Below are 19,515 nucleotides of genomic sequence, written 5' to 3'. Positions count from 1 at the left end.
TTCCATCCTGAAACTTCACACCTTCACAAAGCAATTGAGGGCCTTGAGATCCAGGACCAGACGGACCCCTTCCTTCTTCGGGACTACAAACAGATTGGAGTAGAATCCCTGAAACCTTTCCGATGTCGGTACAGGTACTATCACCCCACGCAGTAGTAAGTCCTGTGCTGCCCCAAACAGGGCCTCCCAATGAGCCGGAACAAGATGGAGGTTGGAGGGAAAAAATCTGTTTGGCGGACAAGACAAAAACTATCTTGTAGCCTGACAAAACCAGTTCGCACACCCACTGGTTGGAAAGGAGAGAGGTCCACCAGACTGCAAACTCTCGAAGACAACCCCCCACCCGAGAGTCGGGCGGGGGCCAACCTTCATGTGGCAACAGATTTGCTCACAGGTTTGTTAGGCTTGCGAAACCAATTATACTTTTGTCCTTCCGCAGGCACCTTGTCGGACTGGGAACGCTTACCGGCAGACGAAAAGGCTGCTCCAGAGCGGAAAAGGAGGGCACCTGCCTAAGGCATGGCTCCTTGCCCTTTCTGGACTGTTGGAGCAAAGTACTCTTTCCCCCAGTAACTTAATATCATCCAGCGAGGCTCCAAATAGCCTCTCACCTTGGAAAGGCAAATCCGCCAGCGCTTTTAGATGCCTGGTCTGCATATCAGTATTTAAGCCAAATCAAGTGACGCAGCACCACCGCTAATACTGAGGCTCTAGAAAGCAAAGGGGCCATATCCAGGGCCGGATCACAGACATACTTAAGGGTATGCACCGACTGTTCCTTCCCCAACCCTTTGGTGCAACAACTTAGCCCATTCAGTAAGCGTTTGTGACACCAGGGCTGTGGCTAAAACCGGCTGCAATGCTGACCCCACCACCGTAAACATGGACCGGGCAATGACCTCTGCCCTTCTGCTGGCAGGGTCCTTATTTAGGTGCAATCCCACCACCCCACCCTAACTAATGAAAACAAAGATGAAAAGATCTACCTGATTTGGCAGGCATCCCCTGTGCCCACTACAGAGACCAAATTCTTACTTTGCTTCAAGAAAAAAATTATCCAGTATAAATATTATCTGTTAATATCCATACTGTATAAACTAAAATTAGTGCACATATCACAAATGGTCGTACTTGAGGTCTACAAGTATAAACATTTTAATGTGTGTAGAACTTCTAGATCGGGGTTTCTCAACCAGGGTCCCAGAGGTTGCTAGGGGTTCCTTGAGCAATGAAGAGTTTCCAACTCCCTATAAAGAGTTTCCAACTCCCTGTAACCACTGATATCAATGATCTTTTTAGCTCTGTGAAAGGGGGATAGATTTCCAACCGTTCAACCAAATAAGAGTGTCCTTCTCCCACTGACCATCAATATATGGGGTCCTTCTCCTACTGCCCACCAATATGTGGGACCACTAAACCAACTACCAACAAAAAAAGCCACTTTTTCTTTGACCAACAAAGGGAGTGTTAAAAAAAAAAAAAATCCCACTCTGGGTCTCAAAAATGCTGGATACACTGAAATATTTATTATTTTACGTATTATAATATTTCTAACTTACTGATCACACAACTGGGCCGTGAACTAAAGATATATTATTTTGTCTGAGGCTCCTCAAGGCATGAAAATTATTTCAAGGGCTCCTCTATAACCTCTATAACCATTATCACCCTTAAAAAGTTTGAGAAAGGCTGCTCTAAATTAGTAGAAAAGCAAAAAAGGAGTGTAAACACTTCTACGACAACCCTCAATAAAAGATCCAGTTTTATTAAAGTGTTACTAAAGGTAATTTTTTAAATAAAAATAAATAAATAAACATGTTATACTCAAAATAAAAATAACATACACTGTGCTAGATAGGTCCTATACCTAATAATCCGTGCCTTGATCTATAATTATAGATGTACAGGTGAATAATAAAGTGCATAAATAATAAACACACAGCTGGTATAAAGCTGGTATAAAGTGCAGGTGCAATCTGTGGCAAGCAAATAATGCGCACACAAACGTAAACACACAACTGGAGAAAAAGTGCACAAGTGCAAATAGTGTGCAGAACCACACAAATTTTATTAAAATATATAAACCTAACCATTACGTGGTGCCACCATATACTGTACATATAACACAAATTAAAATAAAAACAGAAAGTGCTTAATGCATACCAATGTGACAACAAAATTGCAAAAGGTAAATAAATAATAATAATTAAAAAAAATATATATATATATACACACACACATATTTATGTGACATACTTTATATACATATAATGAAGTGCAAGTGCATACACCATATGATGAGATAGATGCAAAACAAGTTTGTATCAAATTAACAACATGCTTCTACATCCAGCCGTGATTCTGAATCATGCATAGGTGAAATTCAGAAACCCCTTATGATAATGAGCTCACCTTGGAGCATGAGCTCACCTGCTTTGTGCAATGGTTTTGCACAGAGTGGTTCTAAACCTACTCTTCTGAGGTCCCCAGCGATCTTTACTGTGTGTGTCCGCTCCCGAGCAGTGTGTGTCTATAGAGCTGTCCTCCACAGACACACACAGCGAGGATTAACCCCGACCACCGATTCCTCCTGCATTTGATTGACAGCAGCAGGAGGCAATGGCTCATGCTGCTGCCTGAGTCCCTATGTGAAGAGGAGAGGGGAGAGCTGTGCACAGTACTGGATCTCTTCTCCCCCCTTTTCCCCTTCACACAAGGAAGGGGATGGACAGAAAGCTATACAAATTTTTGTTAAACTAAACCCACAACAATAAAATCAGCCTGTATATGCAGTAAAGCATGCTTGTTATACTCACCGTGGAACCTAAGGGGTTAATCCTGTGCATCACATAAAAAGGCTGTTTGATCCTGTCCCCTCTGATCCTCACCTTTTTCCACTGTCCCCAATCCATATCCTGATAAAACACAGCCCTAGGAGGCCCTCTGCACTAGTTTGATGTGTATTGCTAGAGAGGTTTTTTTTTTTTTTTTTTTTTTTTTTTGGAAGGTGCATGTGATCAGCTCAGGGTCAATCAGCCCTGTCCAGACAGAAGGCCAGGAGTTATGCAGCCTCATAGGACGGCCGGAGGAAAATGAAAACTCCTCCTAAAAGATTTACCCAGTGGTCAGCCATACACTGATAGAAGTGACAAGGCTGCTATCTACTGCTGATGAGAAAAGGTATTTAGCCGTTTATATTTCCTAAAATTATTGCATTTCCATTATCTGTGTACTGTGGGAGACCAGACATAGTGAATGGATGGTTCTGGGTTTAGTAACACTTTATTGCAGAGAAAGTAAAAATAGTTTTGGCTTTAGAGTCACTTTAACTCTGTATTAAATAAGCACTTGCATGTTTCAGACACACGTCCTAATTACCTTCAAAATCAGTGATGCTCCTTGGTCAGAACATAAAGAGCCATTATTAGTAAGGTGACTGTAAAAAGACTCTCACAGTTCACGCATTTTATACATACAAGTGCTTGGCAGGATAACCAATCGCCTACCTGCATGAGATCACGCCTCTCCTTCTCTCCCATACAAATAGCTTGTCGTATTGTTCGCAGTTCACTCATTATTGCTTGAGCCTCGTCTAACTTATAGTTGGTATGGGCACTTGACATCTTTCGATCTATTCTGTAGTAGCAAAGGGAAAAGTATGAATACCATAAAAAATTACTAATGATGAAAAGTAGGAACAGACAATAAAAAATTATATATAAAAAAAAAAACACTTGCTTCTTAACCAATATACTGCACTTTCTTGTGCAGAATGTGCTATAAATGGATATGACAGTGACCTTCTCCTGAAGGAAATATGCAAAGATAAAAATATGGCAGCCACTATTGCTCAAGTTTTTTTTTTTATAAATGTAGGCTTCAGGGCTGTCATGCAACAGTGACAACCCAAGTAAGAAATTATAGCTCCCATATTTCTATCAGAAATTCACTTTAAGGAACAGCTATGTTCAAATTGATACTTTTAAGGAGGACCCTCACAGCAACCATTTAAATCAAAAAACTGTAATGGTTCAGTCTTACTTATAAAAGATTACATATCGACATATTTAAAAAAATCGAAACTAAACTGCTCTTATGATAAACAATAACAAAAATTGCAGCTGCAATAATCAACTGAGATGTTATCACAAAAATGAAATAGGTGAATAAGTATGTTGCACTTAAATGAAATAAACAGTAAAAAAATGATATAAATAAGTGAGTCCAAGAGGCACAAACGAGACACAATAGTGAAAGTTTGAATGTTGTTTCTGTAAAGAGGTCCACTCAACAGAAACTTCAAGTCACCACCAGGGAAGACATCAGGTTTCTTTTACTCCAACCGTGACATCAGGTCATATACCCCAAATGAGAGACAAACGCCACAATAGTGTAAAATCTTTTATACCAGGATTTAATGAAGGTAGCGCACTTACATGAAAAGACGGTTATATCTTTCATTTGGGGTATATGACCTGATGTTGCGGTTGGAGTAAAAGAAACCTGAAGTCTTCCCAGGTGGTGGCTTTACAGACGTGGAGTCTTTCCAGAGTTTTTCCAGACATACAAGCCTATGTTGACCCCCATAATAGGTGATCAACATTCCTTGGTAAGGGAACATCCTATTTTTTTGGTGGTGGTCGCACAAGGTGGAGGAAGTTGGTAACATCACATTCAAACTTTCCCTATTGTGTCATGTTTGTGACTCTTTGACTCGCTTGCTTATGTCATTTATTTACTGTTTATTTCATTTAAGTGCAACATACTTGTTCCTGTATATGTACATATTTAGCTTATTTTTCTTTGCCTCAACTTGCGTTGGGTAGCAGGGGTTAAAAGCCAATTTAAATCAGACAGCTACTGATTTGAGAACACACTGGCTTTCCATCCCTGAGCAATTAACAGTGTAAGGCTGGATTCACACCTATGCATTTTTAGTGCTTTTTGCATTTTTCAGATTTGTACTACAGAACGTGTTCCATAGAAAACCATGGTAAATGGACTGCAGTGCAAATCTGCAAAATGCAAAAAGCACAAAAAATGCATAGGTGTGAATCCAGCCTTAAAGAGCTTGGGCTCTGTAAGGTCAAGCCATTGACAAGGTCTTCCAGTTGGACTTTGAAACCCTTCACAGTGACCAATAGGGGGGCTCAGATGGAGCCAAGCTGTACGGTGACAAATGTGGAAGTGACCATTGCTGATTTGCTTCTGAAAACACTAATCACATGTCTGTTTTTAGATGAGAAGGTCAGAAATAACAGCCTCTATACACAAATTTGAATGCAACTCTAATGCCTTGTTCACACGGTCGGACATTCCGCCGACAAAATCCGTCAGCTTTTTTTAGCCCAAACTTGTCTAGCATACACCCGGTTGCACAAAGTTGATCGTTCTGAACGCGGTCATGTAGAACACGTACGATGGGACTATAAACGAGCCAGTAGCCAATAGCTTTCATCTCGTAATTTATTCTGAGCATGCGTGGCACTTTGTCCATCGGAATTGTCTACACACGATCAGAATTTAAATGATCGGATCTTGTTGTTGGAAAATTTTAGATCCAGCTCTCAAACTTTGTGTGTCAGAAATTTCGACAGAAAAAGTCAGATGGAGCCTACACACAATTAGATTTTCTGATAACACGATCCAATAGCACATTTTCCGCCGGATAAGGCATAAGTTGTAAGTACCAATTGCCTTGATGTCTGTTTTTCACTCTGCTTATGCATTTTTTGATCTTGTGCAGTGTTTCAATTGTCCATACCTGTGACGAGTGTACTTTAAATAGGGATGTGTTTATAAAAACATGTAACATAGGTATACTTGAAATACCCTGTTAACAACAAAATAAAAATGTCACTTAGCACAAACCATGCTTTGTGTTCAAAAGCAACTTGACATTGGTTGGTGGTTCTTCAACGTGTGTTGATTGCCTGTTACCGCAATATTGTTCAATGGAATTTTCAACCCACAATGAGGCCCCTATATGTATTAGAATTCTTTGCTTTAATTTAGGCTGGGTTCACACTATTGCGAATTGGATGTGATATCACTGCATCCAAATCGCAATATCAGGAGATTGTGACCGGCTCTCTATGGAGACGGTTCACATATCTCTGATGTGGCTCTGGCGTGAATTTGCACAGAAGCCCTGTGCGTCTTTTGGTCCATTTCAGGTCTGAATTCAGCCCAAAATTCAGTATGAAATCAGACCTGAAACTGTGAACCAGGGCACACCGCACCCCTGCGGGAAGCTGCATCGGCTTTAGATGTGAGCCCAGCCTTTATAAATGATAGAAGTTATTTAGTAATGCAATCAGCAACAGTGGAGAAAGTGAAAGTAAAGGAAGAAGCAGAGGCTATCAGTTGTTAATACCACAGAAAAATGTAGACAGGCTGTAGGGCTCCATGTGCAAAGGTGTAAATCCCACAAATATTGCATAACTGGCCATGAAGCATTGAAGAATAACTAAAAGCAAAACATTTTTTTTCATTTTGAATAGAGCGGAGAGGGATTAAAACACCTGTCAGGTTTTTATTGCTGTGTGTGTGGTCACCCTCATTAGGGAGATTCTGCCTCTCTATTAGTTTTGTTTACCATTATCATTGAAAGTAAAAAAAATCCCACATTTTGGGTTGTCCCCAGAACAGGAATAGAGGGGAAATCTTTAGATGGAGACACTAGTCCTGGTGACAAGGGATTTTCTCTCACTTCCTGTTCTGTCCTAAGTCAATGGAAATCTTCTCAATCGGATGGCAAAAAAAAAAAAAACTGATAGGGGTTATAGCTATCCCTTACTCTATCCAAAACGGAAAAAAAAAGAAAAAGATTTTGCCTTTAGTTCTACTTTGAGACCTTCAGTTTTTCTCTGTGAAAATCACACAGCAGATGTATTTCAGGAGGATGAACTACATATAGTTTTGTGCCTGTGCTTGCAGAAGTGTATATGCTTGCGCTGAGCTCAACTATAGCATATCTAAACCCAAATACAATAAATTGATATATTGCAGCCTGCCATCCTTTGATGTGGTGGCTGCATTCATTTTTATTTTTCAGGCTAAGAATATCTTCAGCAAGTACAGAAAATATCTGTTAATTTTACAAGAAATTAAGTGTCTTTGTAACTTCCAGTGAGCTGAAAGGCCAGTAAAAACAATCAAATCTTTCTTTTGTAAACTACTAATCTAATTAATCTACCATGCAGTGATGATAAACAAAGGGAGACATGTTTAACCACTTTCAGACCGGACCATTTTGCTGGTAAATGACCAGAGGTCTTTTTACACTTTGGCACTGCGCTGCTTTAACTGGTAATTGCGCGGTCATGCAATGTTGTACCCAAACAAAATTTGCGTCCTTTTCTTCCCACAAATAGAGCTTTCTTTTGATGGTATTTGATTGCCTCTGCGATTTTTATTTTTTGCGATATAAACGTAAAAAGACCGCAAATTTTGGAAAAAAATGATATTTTCTACTTTTTGTTATTAGAAAAATCCAATAAACTCAATTTTAGTCATACATTTAGGCCAAAATGTATTCAGCCACATGTCTTTGGTAAAAAAAAAGTCAATAATTGTATATTTATTGGTTTGCGCAAAAGTTGTCACATCTACAAACTAAGGTACGTTTTCTGCAATTTACGCAGCTTTTAGTTTACGACTGCCTATCTCATTTCTTGAGGTGCTAAAATGGCAGGGCAGTACAAAACCCCCCCAAATGACCCCATTTTGGAAAGTAGACCCCCTAAGGAAATTGATAAGAGGCATGTTGAGCCCATTGAATATTTTATTTTTTTGCCTCAAGCGATTGAATAATGACAAAAAAAAAAATTTTTTTTTTTTTTACACAAAGTTGTCACTAAATGATATATTGCTCACACATGCTATGGGCGTATGTGAAATAACACCCCAAAATAAATTCTGCTGCTTCTCCTGAGTACAGGGATACCACATATGTGGGACTTTTTGGGAGCCTAGCCGCGTACGGGGCCCCGAAAACCAAGCACCGCCTTCAGGCTTTCTAAGGGCGTAAATTTTTGAGTTCACTTCTCACTACCTATTACAGTTTTGAAGGCCATAAAATGCCAAGATGGCACAAAACCCCCACAAATGACCCCATTTTAGAAAGTAGACACCCCAAGCTATTTGCTGAGAGGCATGTTGAGTTCATGGAATATTTTATATTTTGCCACAAGTTGCGGGAAAATTACAAACTTTTTTTTTTTTTTCACAAAGTTGTCACTAAATGATATATTGCTCATGCATGCCATGGGCATATGTGAAATGACACCCCAAAATAAATTCTGCTGCTTCTCCTGAGTACGGGGATACCACATGTGTGGGATTTTTTGGGAGCCTAGCCGCGTACGGGGCCCCGAAAACCAAGCACCGCCTTCAGGCTTTCTAAGGGCGTTACAGTTTTGAAGGCCATAAAATGCCAAGATGGCACAAACCCCCCACAAATGACCCCATTTTGGAAAGTAGACACCCCTAAATTTAGGGGTACACTAGTGAGACTAGGTAATAAATGGCGGGTGCCCTGAAACTATAAAAAAATAACTAACCAACCAGCGTCACCTGTAACAGTTATATGGTGATCACTGGTGAAAGGGTTAACTAGGGGGCAATCAGGGGGCTTTATGCGGTAGTATATGGGGGTCCCTGGCGCTATAAAAAGCTGCGGCGAACCTAAATACCTACCTGCCTAACTAGCGTCACCTGTGACACTAATACAGCGATCAGAAAAACGATCGCTTATTAGGCTGGGTTCACACTGGAGCGATGCGGGAACGCCACGAATGCGCGGCGGGTTCCCGCATCGCATGCCTCCCGGCGGCAGTTCACACTGCCCTATGCGAACTGCTGGGAGTGTCAGTGAAATGTTACTGACACCCCCAGATCAGTTCGCATATCGCAGTGCGATCTGCAAACTCGGATCGCATGGTGTGAACACCCATGCCATCCGATTCTGCTGCGGGCCAAAAAAAGGGTCCCGTGCGAATTTGCGGCGGGTGCGGCGGGTGCGGCGGGTGCGGCGGGTGCGGCGAATGGCTGAACTCGAATCGCACAGAGATCGGATGTGATTTGCACTGCAGTGTGGTGCGAATCACATCCGTTCTCATAAACCGCTGCAATGTGAACCCAGCCTTAGTGACACTGGCGACGGGGGGTGATCACGGGGTTAAACCTTTATTGGGGGGGTTAGGGGGGTACCTTAGAACTAAAGGGGGCTAACCCTAACTGCCCTAACAGTTATTAGTCACAAATGACACCCGCCGGGTGATCAGGGGGTTAAACCTTTATTAGGTAATAAATGGCGGGTGCCCTGAAACTATAAAAAATAACTAACCAACCAGCGTCACCTGTAACAGTTATATGGTGATCACTGGTGAAAGGGTTAACTAGGGGGCAATCAGGGGGCTTTATGCGGTAGTATATGGGGGTCCCTGGCGCTATAAAAAGCTGCGGCGAACCTAAATACCTACCTGCCTAACTAGCGTCACCTGTGACACTAATACGGCGATCAGAAAAATGATCGCTTATTAGGCTGGGTTCACACTGGAGCGATGCGGAAACGCCGCAAATCCGCAGCGGGTTCCCGCATCGCATGCCTCCCGGCGGCAGTTCACACTGCCCTATGCGAACTGCTGGGAGTGTCAGTGAAATGTTACTGACACCCCCAGATCAGTTCGCATATCGCAGTGCGATCTGCAAACTCGGATCGCATGGTGTGAACACCCATGCGATCCGATTCTGCTGCGGGCCAAAAAAAGGGTCCCGTGCGAATTTGCGGTGGGTGCGGCGGGTGCGGCGAATGGCTGAACTCGAATCGCACAGAGATCGGATGTGATTTGCACTGCAGTGCGGTGCGAATCACATTCGTTCTCATAAACCGCTGCAATGTGAACCCAGCCTTAGTGACACTGGCGACGGGGGGTGATCACGGGGTTAAACCTTTATTGGGGGGGTTAGGGGGGTACATTAGAACTAAAGGGGGCTAACTCTAACTGCCCTAACAGTTATTACAGTCACAAATGACACCAATGCAAAAAAAAAAAAAAAAAAAAAAAAAAAAATGACATTGGTGTCACTGTGACTGGGGGGCAGGGGTAATTGGGGGGGTGATCGGGGGGTAAAGGGGGTGTGTGAGTGTGCCTGGCATGTTCTACTGTGTGTGTAGAGTGTTGGTGCAACTCACCGATCCGCTCTCCTCCGTGTCGGAACGAAAAATACCGACACGGAGGAGAGAATACATCACTTCCTCTCCTGTGTTTACATTACAGGAGAGGAAGTGATGTCACGGGGGATTCCTATTCGTCGGGAGCGATCGCGAGGGGGTGGCCATGAATGAATGGCCGCCCCCTCGTCCCGGATCGCTCCCGGACGAAAACCGACCGCCGCAGGCACCGGGCGGGGGCCCGATCGGCCCCCGACCCGCGGGAGGCAAGGGACGTACATGTACGCCAATATGCCTGCCCGTGCCATGCTGTCGACGTACATCGTCGTGCGGCGGTCGGCAACTGGTTAAAGTCTAGTCTGTGTGACAACCATGGCTGCCTTGATAGAAACAGAACAGGGCAATGAATGTAGTCACCCAGGAATAGGAAGTAGGAGGATTACTAGGCAAAAATTAAGGAAAAAGAAAAAAAGAAAAGCAATACAGCCACCTCATCTAAGGACTCGTAATATATACTATATTATTGATTTTGGGTTTAGATACTGTTTAAGAAAGCATTAGAGCATGTTCACTTGGCAAATATGTTTACTTCGCACAGTGAATGTTCACTTAGCTTAGTAAATGAAGTGTAGCCATGTTTATTTCTATCAACCAACCATATGCAAACAAATGCATCAAAATTCCTCTTTTTTTTTGTTTCCCTTCCACATGATGAGGTATATGTGAAGTGAACATTGCTTTGCCTCATCTACTAAGCAAATTGAAGATACACTTTGCCAAGTAAACATCTCCTACTCCTTTAGTAGGTCCACTGTGTATATACAGCAATCTCTACTCATCAGGAAATCAATGGGAGCTTTAAAAGTACCACAAATGGGCAATTTGACAAAATGACTATACCAGGAGGAAGGTTTCCATTTACATAGATCCTAAGGCCCCTTTCACACAGGCCGTCTGATCGGGTTTGCTGGTCTGTTTTTCAGGTGGACCCAATCGGACCCTCCATTCTCCTCAAACGGATTGGATGTGCACTTTTGGGTGTGAAGATTTTGCTATCCGCATTGAAATATGGATTCTTTGTTAATACACAAATTTAAATTAACTTTTTGCGCAAGAGCACTTCTCTTCTTCATTTTTTCCGATGGACTTTACTGGATTATTTATGAATGCTTTTAAACACATTCCATTCTCCTCTATGGGCAGTCGAATGTAAACCGACTTGCAGCCAGCTACCTCAGGTCCAATCGGATTGGATGTGCACTTTTGGGTGTGAAGCTTTTGCTATCCGCATTGAAATATGCATTTTTGTTGATACACAAATTTAAATAAACTTTTTGCACAAGAGCACTTCTCTTCTTCATTTTTTCCGATGGACTTTACTGGATTATTTATGAATGCTTTTAAACACATTCTTATTAACAGTTTTCGATATATATGAATGTTTACATGATTAATTAATTGTTATGAATTTATGCACTTTATACTTATAGTGCAACAGGTTTTTCAATAATATTAATAAAGGTTAGTACTTAGACCCCGCACCTCAGGTGATCCTGTCTCATCAGCCAGGTCCTGCTTGTTGGTGGGTGCTGCTCCACTGCTATAGCTACTGGCATCTGAGCCTGACTCCAGAACGTGGCCAGTAGAATATATCTGTGCAATAAATGTCAGCACAGCACTTTCTACTGGTAGCACAAGTGACAGAGACAAAACACAACTATGCATTTTAAGACACAGTGTTAGCCCGACTTAAAGCAGAACTAAACCCATCAATTTATCAGGTTCCAAAAACAGTTACATTGCTGGCATGCCAAGAATGCTAACTGTTACATTTGCTTGTGCTCTCAACCAAACTGTCAATCCAGCAAATGTCTGGTGTCATAACTGATCACATATGTATCACCGTGGCAGTTAAACAGAGGCCAAGATGGCAGCTTCCTTGGCTGAAAAGGATAGGAGAGTCTAGTTCTGCTTTAACAGGAAGTGCCTGAACAAGGACCTTCATGCCAATATCACCAGGTATTAGTTGAATGCCAGCCTCAGATTTAAAAAAAGACTGACATTACTTCTGTAATAACAATAAAATGTTACAAATTGTGAGATTTTAGTGATTGGGTTTATGTATACTTTAAAGTGGAAGTAAACCCATCGATTTAACAGTTTCAAAAAATACTGTACATTCCCATTTGCCGGAAATGTAACCGTCACATTTGCTTGTGCTCTCGACCAAACCGTCAAAACCATCTGGCTGGTGTCATATCTGATTACATGTGCAGCATCATGGCAGTTGAAGATTAAACAGAGGCCAAGATGGCAGCTTCCTTGGCTGTAAATGATAGGATGGTTTACTTCCACTTTAAGAACAGAATCTTACACTATACTGTCAACTGACTCATTGATTAATGTCGCAAATTGAGGACACAGCGAATAAACAAATCATCTGAGCATGCTGCCCTTGGAATGATTTAATCCTTGGAGCACTATTTTTAAAATCACATCTTGAAGAAATAACTGCCAGCCACATTAGACACCTCCCATGTAAAGCCATAGATTACCTACTTGAAGAATGGAAAGTTTTGTTGTAAACCTGGCCTTTTACATCATCAGGCCTGGCAACAGACCTCAGGCTAACCACAGCTTGCTTCCTGCTACCCTTCTATCAACAGCAGGTACTGTTGGGAGGCCAGGGATTTTTTTTTATACACAGGACCTGTCCCATTACCACTAACAATGCTCTTTTTGTTTTTTAAGCCGCTTCTGTGTATTTTACTGTTATCTCAGGGCACTGGCCATATCTGGTGTTTTCTCGTGGGCTTGTGTCTTTTGCTACATACATATAATCTATGGCTTCTCTGCTAGAGACCTAACAATGCCACCCTGTTCTGAAAGTATGCTAAGATTTTCTAAACTAAACATTAGCGCAGATGGAAATTCCCTGCACGGCCAGAGCTGTAATGTCCGCAGCTTATTACAGCTATGTGTTCAGTAGGAAGGAATTGCATAGTTAGGTCCTCGTGGAATACTGGCTAAGCAGACTCCTCCAAGGAAGAGGGAATTCTGAGTCAGCAGTGCAATTAATATGCTGCAAAAGGAACAGGTTACATGCTAACATACGTATACTAAGACAGCCACCCACAATACATTACATGAACAAATATATCCACATGTCTAATGGACCTGTATTATCTTTTTAGAGGTTACATCTCCATGCTCATGAGTAGAAGAACAAACCCACTCTATATACCGCATGAATGGAATGCAAGGGAAAAGATGATTCCTTTAAAATTTTCTGAAAATCATTTCAAGCACACCAAGAGCAATATGTTCAATTAAAAAGAAGTAAATATCCACAGCCAGCTTACTCTTGTAGAGTTTCCACTCCCTTTTCCTTGAACTGAAGTTCTTGTTTCATCAGAGTTAGCTCTCGTTTTAACCTAGAAAGCTGAAAATAAGATACTATTGTACATTAACAACATTTAAACAAATTATTATAAAATTAATTAATTTGTTTTACTACAAAAAGCTTAATGGTCATATGTGAAAATTACTTGTTGGAATCTCATTTGCTATATTATTGGATAAATAAAACAAAAGTTATTTACATGTTGTACCTTCCATCAGAAATCCAAGGGTTTTTACCTGCATTTAGCCTCGGTTCACAATATGGACTGCATGTGAATCGCACAGGAAAAGCGCCACATTCCTATCTATTCACAAGCGATCCACACCGCATCACACCAAAGTCGTGCATGTACCAGTTTTGGAACCACACTGCAACCAGATTGCATGGTACATTTGTACCATGCAGTCTGGTCCACCACTGCGTTTGCGACCTGCGTATGGGGTGCCATTTAGATCACACTGACACCCACTGCAGATCGCAGGGAGAGTGCAATCTGAATGTGGTGAGAGAAACGCACATGGATTAAGAGGTTTACTTCACAGCATTAGTGTCAACCTAGGCTTGGGGACAGTTGGCAGAGACATGCAAATCCATTCTTTATGCTTCTGTGACCAACTATTCATCCAGGACCCCTGGTTTATGGTTTAGTAGTTACGGTCTAAAATACATGGCATGACCTTTCAAAAAAATTACTTGAAAAGATTGTTAGCCCTTGCCATTACAAGATGTGTATACCATTTATTATATTGCTAGGGTTTTGGAGCAGATAAATAGTATAAATTGTAGGATTATGGTGAGGGCACTGAAAGAAACCAAAAATAGTTTTTAAACAAATACAGGGATGCACAGTATTGTTTATTTTAAAGCTGAACTCTAGGCAGACTTAAAAGACACATTAATGCAATTCTGCATTAATTACCATATCATTAAAAGTGTGCCGATAGGAGGAGATGGCAGAGTGTCAGAGAAAGGAGCTCATCACTGTGCAGCTTCTACTTTCACTGTCCAGTCATGGGCTGGAAGGCAGGCCATGACAACCTGGGCTCAGAGGAAGTGGGTTGAATGATGCTGGCTATCATTCAACCAGGAAGAATAAAGACATCATGTGGCAGAAAAATACAATTTTTAACTTACCAGTAAAAACCATTTCCTGGAGTACGGCACAGGACATAGGCTTCTCTAAAACACTATTGTTATATACAGCTACCTTCAAGTGATTGGACCTATAATTCTACCACCCCGGAGAACCTCAATTTTGTAGCAAGCAATAGGGAGATCAAATGAACAGAGATGGCTGGAGGGGGGGGGGGGGGTCTGGCGTCTTGTACTGTACTCCAGGAAACTGTTTTACTAGTAAGCCAAAAGGCCTATTTTCCTCTATTTTCCTGATTGTACAGTAAAAGGCACAAGCTTCTTTAAATCATTATGACAGGGACATTCGAATGGAGACCAATAAAGAGGTGAGTAACACAGCAAACAATGCCAGCAAGCCTACAAACAAACAAGCCAAGAAGTCAAGAAAGTGTGGCAGACTCACGGAGCAGCTTGTAGCACCTTACACCCGAAACTGGCATCAGAAGAGGCTTAAAGTAGAACTATAGGCAAAACTTTTTTATTTTTTCATTGTGGATAAAGTAAGGGAGGGTTATAACCCCTGTCAGTATTGGGGGTTATTAGGGAGATTTACCTTCACTTCCTGTCCCATAGCCAAAACAGGAAGTGAGAAGAAATTTTATCAAACTCAGGAAATCCCTTGGGCGGCCCCCAGGTCACCAAAACTTGTGTGCCCATTGGAAGATTTCCTCGCTATAACTTTTCTGGGAACAACCCAAAATTTGTGATTTTCTTTAACTTTCACTTTTGATAAAAATCAAGACAAATAGAGAGGGTAAGTATCCCTATCAGGGACACAGACAGCAACAAAGCCTCACAGGTGTTCTAATCCCTCTCCACTATATCCAAAACTGGAAAAAAAGTTTTGCCTTTGGTTATACTTTAAACATTCAGATGGTAAAACTTAACAAACATGTGAACAGAAGCCCAGGGTGTGAGAATCTGAGAAAGATGCCTGATGCAGCAAAGACCATGACGCACTAACAGATCTGGTAGAGTGTCCCTAAAGCCAGTGTACATATTCATCAGCACACCAAGGATCTACAATCACCAGCCAAAGGTTTTTATTATGGAGAGATCACAGAGAAAAGTGCAACGTTTTGGAGTCACGCAGGACCCCTTCGTCATCAAGCAGGGTCATGCATGACTCCGAAACGTTGCACTTGTCTCTGTGATGTGGTCTCTCCGCAATAAAAACCTTTGGATGGTGATTGTAGATCCTTTGTGTGCTGGCGAATATGTACACTTGCTTGATGTTTCCAGGATCCAGCTGGTAATCGTTACAGCACCCACTATTGATGAGCCTTGCTTTCCAGAACGTGTGCGATAGGAATATAGACAAGACTGTCCCTAAAGCCAGCCATACATGAATTGAAATTCAGCCAGTTCAGCAGGGACCAGACAAATTTCGGTCCATGTACAGTATGGGCACCCTGATTGTTAAGAAGTTTATCTACTGATCAACTTTTGTACAACCAGCCTGTTGGATTTTTCCCAAACAATACATGCCACTGGCTAAAGCCAGCAGCGCCAATCATTGTATTCTGATGGCGAGGAGGGCTCCCTGCTGTCAGAACACAATAGCACAGCGGGGAAGAATTGGATCTTTTTTTTTTTTTTTTTTTTAAACTGGCTGGTTGAATGTTGAATGAAAAACAAAAAAAATAAAGGTTAATGTATGACCTGCCTAACAGTGAAGGGTGGAATATTATAGGCCTTAAAGTGATTGTTAAGCCACTACTATAAAAACCTCCCATCCCCTCTGTAACATAACAATATGTGTCCCTGTGCCTGTGTTATATAAAAATTATGCCGATCTGTAGCTATATCAGAACATCTCCCAGCACTCACGTGACTCCTCAGCTCTCTCCTCTGCCCGGCTAATAGTTCCAGTGGGCGAGGCCGAGGCAATCCCGATGATGTCAGCTGGGGAGGAGGGAAAGAGAGGAGATACAGAGAGCCGACGAGTCATGTGAGTGCCAGGAGACCCTCTGATATAGGTATAGATCTGCATTTTTTTTTATATAACGCAGGCACACATATTGTTATGTTACAGAGGGGATGGGAGAGAGAGAGAGAAAACCTGTACAGGAGAGGGTAAGGAGGTAGAGAGAGGAGGTCCATCACTTCAGGGCACTTTAAAAAACTGAGGCTAGTTGAGAGTGGAAGGGGTTATATAGGGGGATGCTGCTGTAGCATTTCGTTTTTGCCAGTGTCCAAACACCTGAAGTTAGGTAGCTGCATCACAACCCTGCCAAAAAAAGTTGTATCCTATACTGCACGATTCTGGGCAACAGAGAATGAATGTTAAAGAGGGATTTCACTGGAAAAAAATTCTTAAAAGCCATCAGCTATAAATACTAACAGCTGCTGACTATTAATAAATGGACACTCACCTGTCCCAGGGTCCACCGATGTCGGCAGCCGAGGCCGATTGATCGCTCGGCTCTCGGCTGCTGCCGCCACCATTCTAGATGAGGGAATCAGGAAGTGAAGCGTTGCGGCTTCACTTCCCGGTTCCCTACTGTGCATGTGCGAGTCGCGCAGCTCAATAGGAATGGTCCACGCTGTCTCTGGGACCCATGTGTGTCTTAGACAGGTATCTGCACCCCCCTCCCCCCTGAAAGGTGCCAACTGTGACACCGGAGGGGGGGAGGGTTCCGATGAGTGGAAGTTCCACTTTAGGGTACAAATGATGCAAATGTTGTCAACTCTCTAGTTTTGCTATTAGTTTAGTGATTTCTACTCCCACAGGATTGTTTGTAAAAAAAAAAAAGAACTTGTAAATATGCGCAAGGAACTGCTGCATGCAAGCTTATGTAAAGCCCAATTTATTTTGTAGAGTATGAAAATATTAAAACCCTTGCCAGTTTATTTTTTCTGACTGTGCCGCTGAAGCTGAAGGAAATTTTCCTTCACTTCCTATCTCAGAGATGCAGAAGAGAGCTAGTCTCCTAAAATCACAGAAATGCCCCTCTTAGACAACTAGAACAGGTGTCCCCATTGGATGATTTACCCTTACCTCTTGTTGTGGCTATTTAAAATTTTCTATTTCCCCTCCCCTTCTTAGGTCACCAGTACAACTAGAGAAGTAAATCTCTCCAATGGGGACACAAGTTGACAGATGTCTAATCCACCCCCACTTTACCCAAAACTGAAATAAAGCTTTTATATAGAGATGCAGTACATATAGAACATTGCAACAACTCCTATCTGACAATGTCTGAATCATCAGCAGTGGAATTCTTACCCTGTCTCGACGACTTGCTATTTCAGCCTTAATTTGATAAGGATCATATTTTGTGTTTGTAGAGAATCCAGAAAAAGCTAAAAGAAAATTAGAAGTACAATATGAACACGCATTAAAAATACAAAATATCTAATACATTACATTTAAGTACAGAAAGCAAAGCTCATGCAAGAATTAGTAGCCAATCAGTACAAATTAGGAGCTAGCAGTTTAGAAGAGCTCCCAAATTCTTGCTTTCTAGGCTGCCAGCTTGTTCTTTCACTTTGTGGTTAAACGGTTTTTGGTTGAATAATGGTTTGATTTGGTATATTTTCTTAATTTTATAAAAATATATTGCGTAACGATGGATGTTTAATTTTTATGAGATACCAACACTGACAAGGATATATAAGGAGCACCTAGTGGTTAACTAGCTGGAGGAATGGCAGGATAGTGGAGTGGTTATCCCTATATGAACCAAAGGCAAAACTTTTTCTAGGCTCTGGTGAGTGCCCATTTTAGAAGGTGGTGGTGGCACATGAAGTGGTGAAAAGTTCCTGTCATAAAGCACAGATGAAAATTGGAGCATAAAATCCACATTGAATGTACAGTATATGATAAATGGAAATGGATTTTGGGGATTATTATAAAATACCTATGTTCTAGGATGTGATAGTAGGATTTACATGGTGCTCACTGTATTCTGTCTGCAGTGGTATTTATATGGTGCTCACTGTATTCTGTCTGCAGTGGTATTTACATGGTGCTCACTGTATTCTGTCTGCAGTGGTATTTATATGGGGCTCACTGTATTCTCTCTGCAGTGGTATTTATATGGTGCTCACTGTATTCTGTCTGCAGTGGTATTTATATGGTGCTCACTGTATTTTGTCTGCAGTGGTATTTACACGGTGCTCACTGTATTCTGTCTGCAGTGGTATTTATATGGTGCTCACTGTATTCTGTCTGCAGTGGTATTTATATGGGGCTCACTGTATTCTCTCTGCAGTGGTATTTATATGGTGCTCACTGTATTCTGTCTGCAGTGGTATTTATATGGTGCTCACTGTATTTTGTCTGCAGTGGTATTTACACGGTGCTCACTGTATTCTGTCTGCAGTGGTATTTATATGGTGCTCACTGTATTCTGTATGCAGTGATATTTATATGGTGCTCACTGTATTCTGAATGCAGTGATATTTGCTAATGAAAGAAAACCGATGCAGCCACCACATCTAATAATTGGCAGGCTGCAATATAATACATTTTGGGTTTTGGGTTTAACACCGCTTTAACTGTACAGAACTGCTCTGTTTCTTGTCTCTCGCCACCCTCCTTACCATATTTCCAAGTAGTAGAAGTGACTTCAGATGTAGGCAAAGCTTAGCTGGCATTACCCAATTTGCCCAGGGCCAGGTTGTGTGTACAGTATATGATGAATGGAAATGGACTTTGGGGATTATTATAAAATACCTATGTTCTAGGATGTGATAGTAGGATTTACATGGTGCTCACTGTATTCTGTCTGCAATGGTATTTATATGGTGCTCACTGTATTCTGTCTGCAGTGGTATTTATATGGTGCTCACTGTA

The 19,515-nt window shown here is 41.7% G+C and overlaps 1 protein-coding gene across 1 annotated transcript in view; it reads right to left on the bottom strand.

Moving 5' to 3' along the window:
- Positions 1–19,515, bottom strand: part of WWC3 (WWC family member 3) — a 274,579-nt gene that overhangs the window by 124,843 nt on the left and 130,221 nt on the right. The window contains exons 4-6 of the mRNA XM_077480846.1: positions 17,944–18,020; positions 13,540–13,619; positions 3,507–3,636 (exon numbers count right to left, since the gene is read on the bottom strand). Of these exons, the coding sequence (XP_077336972.1) occupies positions 3,507–3,636; positions 13,540–13,619; positions 17,944–18,020 (287 nt within the window). The remainder of the gene's footprint in view (positions 1–3,506; positions 3,637–13,539; positions 13,620–17,943; positions 18,021–19,515) is intronic.

This window comes from Lithobates pipiens, unplaced genomic scaffold (assembly GCF_037356315.1).
Source record: "Lithobates pipiens isolate NorthernLeopardFrog02 unplaced genomic scaffold, aLitPip1_a1.2 Scaffold_16, whole genome shotgun sequence".
Classification (NCBI taxonomy): domain Eukaryota; kingdom Metazoa; phylum Chordata; class Amphibia; order Anura; family Ranidae; genus Lithobates; species Lithobates pipiens.
Note: the sequence above shows the minus strand (reverse complement) of the source record. Positions and strands in the feature narration are given on the sequence as shown.